This window comes from Anneissia japonica, unplaced genomic scaffold (genome assembly GCF_011630105.1).
Source record: "Anneissia japonica isolate Jap-2015-1 unplaced genomic scaffold, ASM1163010v1 scaffold502_len386481_cov162, whole genome shotgun sequence".
Taxonomy (NCBI): domain Eukaryota; kingdom Metazoa; phylum Echinodermata; class Crinoidea; order Comatulida; family Comatulidae; genus Anneissia; species Anneissia japonica.
Genome location: NW_022756308.1, coordinates 129,096 through 137,205, shown reverse-complemented (window position 1 = coordinate 137,205; position 8,110 = coordinate 129,096). Strand labels below are relative to the sequence as shown.

Here is an 8,110-nt window from a genome sequence, read left to right as displayed (position 1 = left end):
TGTGTATAAGAGACAAGAAATCGAGAGGGGCGCTAATTCACAAAATAAGGTGATAGGTGATTTTTAACTACTTAACCGTGATTGTTGGGTGGCGACTGGAGGGGGGGGGCACGAGTACTTTTTGGGGGACGTGCACCGCCGCGCTCCCCCTAGATACGCCACTGGATACACGCCATTGGTTGTTAACTAATTAACCCACTTCCGGGGGTGAGTGCCTTTCCTGCGTCACCGATAGGCAGGGCAAGAGTTACGGTACTTTAGCGCGTAGCAGTGCATCATAGCCTGAGGAGGGTTTGGGTGTGGGTGTTGCCTAATGAGAACTTTTTTTTAAAATAATAAGCCGAGACGCTTATACAGGGTGTCTTTTTCTAGGCCCTATCATTGGCGTCCAAACTATTAATTTATGTAGGCAGCTATCCAAATTCATGCTACCAACATTTGATCTAACGTTAATATTTTTTTTTTATCCCTCGACAAAACCCTCCTAACTTCCCCGACGGGGGGTAGCATTCCCGACAGTGGGGGTGGGGAAGGGTGGCTGTAGCCCCGCCCCCAATGGCTCTAGTCTCATTGTGGTCGCGCAAGCAGAGTGAGTGCAGGGGAATTCCCCGTGGCTCATGCAGTTTTGATTCCGGGACCTTGATGAGGCTCTGGTAGGCTCCTTACCCCGATGTTGAGACATGTCGGAACCCTGTGGGAAAATTTATGGAGCACGGTTCTCATGCCATGTTCAATTCATTTGAGATTTTAAAAGTTTTTAATTTCAGTACAGTGTATTAAATTTGCAATTTTATTACCGTGTTTAATCACTTTATATCAAGTTGTTTATTATGTGAGGTGACACGTTATTTAGGTTTACTTGATTTGTTTTTCACCGTGCCACGCACACTGTTTAGCACGTGCCCAGTTGTAAAATAGGCATATTTTTTCTAAATAAAGACTTCTTTTTAAAAAAATTTAATTCAACCACAATAGTTTAGACAGGGGCGTTGATTCCTAGATGGCCGGAAATGAGCTTTCCCAACTTCTGTGGAATCTTTTAATGACCTTTAAGTTCTTCAAAATTCAAAGTCCTCCCCCCCCCCCCCTTGAAAAAAGGTCGTCAGGTAATTTCATCTCATTCTTTAGGCTAGGCATATCATTGAGGAAAAAAATCAAAGACAGGCAATATATTATTATATTCCAACAACATTGAGTAGTTAGATATGTAGTCTTACGACTCTAACCAAAAACAGTGTCTATGCCAGGTAGGTTAGCATGCCTTTTGTAAGCCAGGACCCAGCTGTATTTTGTTACGATTCTTCACATGGGTGGGGGGGGGGTGTGGTTTGTCCGAACTCCTTGACCCCCACCCCTTGGATCCGCCACTGTACTCTATATAATTTCTGTTTGTTTCATTTCTTTCATCTCCATTTCATTTAAAATAATCCTTTATTTTCTTATCTCATTTCCTTCTGTTTATTTGTTTCCTAAACTTTTTAAAACTTATTTCTTATCTTTTCCTGTCCACTTCTATTCTTTTCTCTTCTCTATAATTCCGTTCTTTTCTTATCTTTTCCATTTTTTTTTTGTTTATCTTATGTATTCTTCAGTTTTTCTCTTCTTTTTTTTTCTTCGATCTGTCAAGTCACTGCATTTAATTGTCCAACAAAAGTGGCGTATCTAGGGGGTCGCGGCACCCGCCCCTCCCCAAACAATCACAGTAAATTAATTGAAAATCACATTATTTTCCGAATTACCCCCACACACTTCACCTTAGCGCCCCACCCCCACCCCAGTGGCGTGACTAGGTTGTGAGGGGCCCTGTTCAAGAGTGCAGTCGGGGCCCTTGAAAGTAAAAGATCAAATTATTACATAGGCCTATCTCAATGAATATGACCTTAAAAATGTTAAACCCATTAATATGACAGCGGAATGATAGCCACGTGCTTTATTTATATTGTGTTTTGACATAATAAATCATACATTACTACTATAAAAAAAATTGAAAAATAGGCCTATATGGGTGTAAAGGAAACGAGTTATTGTGGTTTCAAAATTACTTGACTGGGAAGAAGCATAGTATAGTTAAATGTTACAATAAAAAAATTGCTTTGTTAGATTTTTATAAGGGAGGAGCGGGACCTTTATAGAGGTCTGGGGCCCAGGTTCATGAACCTGCGGTATTTACGCCACTGCCCACCCCATCAGCACTCCATTTCAAGACTTCAAGATACGCCACTGAACAAAACAAAGACCAAAACGCTTGTTGCTTGGCGCTGACCAGAACAAATTTCCCGCGCTATCCGCCTTTTCTCTCAGAGAGAGGGATGATCTTTGAGCGTGACGAGGTTTACGCATGCGTACCAAATTCAATGGAATATTTTGTTGAGAAATCAAAACAAGTACACACAGTGATGTGTGTTTATTAGTGATAAGTCAGGAAGAGGCAATACGACAAATAAAAATACTGGGATACCCTATATAGTATAGTTGTTCGACATTTGTTTAGCCACTTACTGTAATTTAGTAGGGAATATTCGTCATATTCAACGTATTTGCAGTGCTAAACGGTTTGTAAAACGTAGGCCAGCTGTCTCTCTTGTTGTTAGTAGCTGTCTACAGCCAGGCTAGGCTGCTGTTTATGCTGTTCCCTGTCCTGTCACCGCCACTTTAGAAATGAAGCTCACGTTGTTTCTATGTAACTCTTTAAAAGGGTTACCAGCTCGCATGGATCATTATTCAAGATTCTCACCATCACCTCTATCTATTAAACAGTTTTTAGAATTTGGTGAGTACTAAAAATACAAAAAATAAATAAATAAAATAAAATAAAACAACCACTTTTTTGTCTGCCTGTGCCCTGACCTGTGTGTGTGGACTGTACACACATTATGTGTGTGTGTGTGTGTGTGTGTGGCCTAGCCCCAGCCAGGCCTAGGTAGTAGGCCTACTGTAGGCTAGGCCTAGTAGTAGTAGTAGTAGAAAGAGGAGGTCTACATAGCCTAGGCCTATCACTTGACATTGTATTTATGCTGTCTGTAACTGTATCATGTACTGTATTTGTTATAAAACGTGTCATTAGGGAATAAACACCAATGCAATGGACCTGACGTTTTTCAAATGCATTACTGGCCCTCCCCTAATTTTCTTTTTGGTTTGCTTTTGTCATTTTGTTTGGGGTTGCCATTTAATGACCATTTAAAATTTGGTACTTTTGCCCTAACCAAGCGTACTTTACTGTTCAGTCCTTTCTTATTTAAGGCCTAGTTTTGGTTAATTGCCTCTGTATCATCAGGCGTCCCAAGCTGGAAAAAATCTCAGTTAAATGAGCTTTCTTAAAACATGTAATTTTATTTTGCTTTGCATGACGTTACCCATCGTCACTGATTTCAGTGAGACAATTGATAAATATAAATTAATTAAAACATGCAGATATTTATTGTGAATTTGCATGGGATGTATTATTTCCCAGGAGGTTTGTGCTTGCAGGAGTGTGGGAGGTTGTCCTGATTTTCAGGAAAACTCCTGCGACTTCAAGGAGATTTGATGACCCTTCTGTATTAATATTACAGGCTGCCATACTTTTTATAATAAATTTTTATGATATTAGCCAACATTGACATTAAGTTTATTAATATGTTTTCAATACATTTTTTAATTACCATGACTAAACTAAAAAATGTAGGCCTACTGTATGCTTCAGTATAGTGTACAGCTGTATGATTGATTCATCTTTGAAATAGTAGTAGTTTTAGTTCTTTCAATAATTGCATGTGACTTTTAATACAGGCAGCTATATATTTTTTTGCATTATGATATACTACTACTTTTTCATTGATTGCCTTTGTGCTTAATACCTGCTGTACAGTAGGTTGCCAATGCCATACACTTTTTTTTATAAGTCACCGAACCTCAATTTGTTCTTATTTTTAAGCAATTTCAGCCTCAGTATTCTAATAAAATGTGTTCTTGTAAAAGAGTTTACATGTTATCTTAATTCAAAATTGAATTACTTGAGTATTTGTTATGTTTTTAATAATGTTTATTATCATGACTAAAAATATAGGCCTTAAAATATGCATGATAATCAACATACTGTATAAACATTTGAGTACTTTAGTTTTTAATATATCAGTTTTTGAATAGGTTTAGGTATGTTTTATAATAATTCAAAAATCTAACTACTCAGATATTTTCATTTGTTGCCTGTACTGTATAATAACTAAAACATACTCCTACATATCAAGTCTTAATTCAACATTCAATCATCTACAGCCATACAGTAGTTGTCTGCTTTTTTTTTTTAAAGATAAATCATCTAATCATGACAACTGTGTTTTCATCCTGTATTGGAAAGTGTATTTTTTAATGTAGAATTATTAACTTGATTTTAATCCCTTCACATTTCCAAGATCTGTGTGCTATATTAAGTATATTTTTTCAGTATTTACAAAAAGTAAAGTTTTTAGTAAGAATCAAAATTTATACATTGAAGTTTTAATTTGGGCATAATGCCCTTTGATGTAGGTATAAAGAAGCGTTTAATGTTTACCGTACAGTAGTTTATTTTGTGTGTACAGTCAATCAATGCTAGTTGGAATAACTCAAATATAATTTTACCATACCACCACAGGCCAGTCGGTGACATACATGTTTCTATGAAATCTAGAATAATTCATTGAACTTTAGGATTTAAAAGATACTGTTAATCACCAACAGCATTATTAAGTATAATCATTAGTTGTTTAAAAATGGACTTGCATACAGCTGTAGTTTAAAATTTCAGTTGTAAGCCATTTTTCGTTCAATCCATTTCTACTGGTGGTATGAATTAACCATTTATGATGCAAAGTAATCTTTGTCCAACCTTGTACACACCCACATAATTAGCCAATCAGAGTCCTTTTATGGTTTGCATCACACTGAAATTTTGGTACAGTGATAATACTGTAGTATGCAATGAGACAGCGGTAATTGACGATATTGATTTACTAGAGACAATGTAAATCAGTTAAATATCCTACAACATAAGGCACAACATCTGTAAGTAAAAGGTCAGATGGTGTCTGGAACAGAAATAATATTTTAATTTTCCAAGATTTTATACAGTATAATTTCAAGTCTCATCTCTTTCATTATATCAGTCTATTTTTCAATAATACCTAATCTCTACATTTTCTTCCGCCATCTTCATTTCTTATCCAAATATATCTTGACAGCTCCGTCTCTTAAGAACCAAAACAAAAACAGTGGTCCATCAAAAATTTTCCATATCTTGTTTGTTTGATAGGACATCAATTTGTTCAAGGGAGGATGTAGATAGAGTTGCTTGACACCTGTTCATCTTTTCCTTTTTGCTATGTTTTGTTATTCTGTTATTTAATTAGTACAGTAATAATAATAATGGTCATTTATATAGCACCTTTTCCTCATGGTTACAAAGCGCTTGATCATTGTGTGCAGTGATTAAGCTAAATAATAAATTTTTAAAGAAAGTCCTTTCTACATGGAACTCTTGAATACTTTCGGTTTTGCAAATCACTTGAATTACTTATTTAGAAAAATCTAAAATCCTATTTGTTTCAAGAATGTTAATAACTTATCTTATTTTCCTCACCCAGTGCCTTTGATACTGTATATTTTGAATTGGCACTTTACAATTCCTGTTGTTACTGTATATAAAATGTTGTTGTTCTCATTAGCTGATTAGGACATTGTTGTACTTAATTGAAATATTCAACAAAATACTACATTCTATAATAAAAGCTGCAATAAACCTATTTATCTTTTTGGATTTTTGATCCTGTATGATAAGATATTCTTCAAGTAATTTATAGTATATTTTTTAAATGTGAATAATAATTTAATTATAACTTTAATTTCTTAAGTTACTATAGGTATTGAATGAAAGTAAAAAACAATGACTTAATACATGTCATTTTACAATCTATAAATTGATCAATCATTCCATGATTTATATTGTAAGAGTGAATTGCGTTCTATTTCATGACTAAGTATTTCTATAAACAGGATTTGTAACCTCAGTTTCTATTATTATTCAATATGAGGCCAATGACTACCAAAAATCAGATGATGGATATATATGTGTAGTCATACAGTACGGAACTCTACAATTATACCTATAATATAATACTGTAGGAGGATAGGTACTTGAGATTGAGATGTAGGAAAATAAGGAACCACAAAAACAAACTCTTTAATACTGAAGTAACAAACGATAAGGCAGAGGAAGACATCGCTTTGTATACAGTATTAGCACTTTGAAATCCCAGTCTTCTATTTGTCCTGGTTTCTTAATAATATACCAATAAATACCATAGTACTTTGTTACAAGTCCAACCCTTGAACATCAGTGGGTGGTGCTGGGCTTATACCTGGGAAATCCATTTTTCTTCAATCAAAAGGCATTCTTTTTAGCACTACATGCCTAATTGAATGCCAATATTTGATACCTTTTTTTTGTTAGTATTTTTAGATTACTGTATTTGTAAAAAGTCTGTTAAGCTACTGTAGGCATAAGATACTCACTCAAATCATACCCTGGGCTTTTGCTCGAGGAGAGGCTGGTATGTAAAATTGGGTGTAAAGTAGGGGTGGGCTTACACCCATGAAAATATGGTATTAAGAAAATACTCTATTTTATACCAAAATTTGTCATGTTGTATTTTCATGTCATTTTAAATTTTCATTGAATCTTTTTCAGGTATGAAAAGTGCAAATGAGAAGAAATCATTTGAGTTTTTAAGACAGGAGTTACCTGTCCGAATCTGCAACATGATGAAGGAGATGAACTTGTTACCGGAGAACCTCTTGAAAATGCCTTCAGTGAAATTGGTGAATAGCTGGTAAGTGTTCAATTAAAATAAGATATTTCTTGTTAAAATAATTAATATTTATGGAAGGCCAAAACAATTGTGTTGACCAAGGACAGTGATTTCTAAAAATCAGGGTATTGTGGTCTCTGTTTTTTTTTTTCAACAATACTGTAGCTTAGAGTCTGGCCTAACTTTAGTAACTTTAGCGTTCATTGCTGACTGTACATTTTGGTTAGTATACAGTACTATTAACAGGGCTAAAATTCAGTGTTTAAGGTATCATGTTTCTTTAGTTAAATATACTTTAGAATCCATTTATTTATTATTATTTTAAAGTAAAATTTGCCTTTTAATTAAATTCATACAACTACAACAATTATGTTAGTCCTTGTTTTAAAAAAATATTTGCGAAAAAGACTGATGCTTGGTTTTCAAAAATTTGAGTCGGTCAGGTTTTTTTTTGCCAAATTGTTATTGTCCAGGAAGGAATAACATGCTCCATTGTTGTACAAGGTCTGATTCAATACAACAATATGCCAGGAAAGTGTGTTGTACCAATTGAAGAACCTTGATATCAAATTATGCTGTACTAACTGTACTGTAGTTAGTAAAAAGTTGTACACTCAAGTACAATACTTGATATTGTAGGAATGGATCAATTGTTTAGTAAAATATATTGAAGGAATATTATATTGTTTGCTGTTGTTGGTATTGTTTTTTTCTTGTATTTTTTTAATTATTATTTATCTGTTTGAACTCAACTGTCCTTGGACAGATAGTTATATAGTTATACTGTATTAAATTATTGTTGAATATCTTGTACTTTATGTGAAAAAGACTGTATTTATAGATTAAGATTTGGACTACTTTGTAAGAGAGTCATTATAGGCCTGCAAAATAGGTCCACTTAAAATTAGTAATTACTGTATTTAAATTAAATTATTTTGGCAAAAGCAAGTCTCAGTTTCTTTCTATTGAACTATTGTAACTTGACCTTGTTCCCTAATTCCATACATATGATCCATATGGCGTTACAAGTGTATAGTAGCAAACAGAAACTTAAATTCTTTTTTCTCTTTTGTTTCTTCTATAACATGTAAATATTATTATTATAATACTGTTTATGTAGAGTTTTTGTGATGTAAGATTAGTCAAATGTGTCTGATTGTCAATGCAATTTTGAAATGAGACAATTATTGTATTGTAAAAATGTTTATGGTAATTGATTAAAAAAAACCAAGCACAATATGTTGTAAACTTATTAAAATTATTATTTTTAAATTTTTTTATTG

At 33.9% G+C, this 8,110-nt stretch overlaps 1 protein-coding gene across 1 annotated transcript in view; it reads left to right on the top strand.

Annotated features, from left to right (window-relative positions):
- The first annotated feature begins 2,374 nt into the window (after nt 1-2,374).
- LOC117124169 (pyruvate dehydrogenase (acetyl-transferring) kinase isozyme 2, mitochondrial-like) overlaps nt 2,375-8,110 on the top strand; it is a 28,890-nt gene continuing 23,154 nt past the window's right edge. The window contains exons 1-2 of the mRNA XM_033270318.1: nt 2,375-2,770; nt 6,707-6,848. Coding sequence (XP_033126209.1) covers nt 2,659-2,770; nt 6,707-6,848 — 254 coding nt within the window. The 5' untranslated portion in view covers nt 2,375-2,658. The remainder of the gene's footprint in view (nt 2,771-6,706; nt 6,849-8,110) is intronic.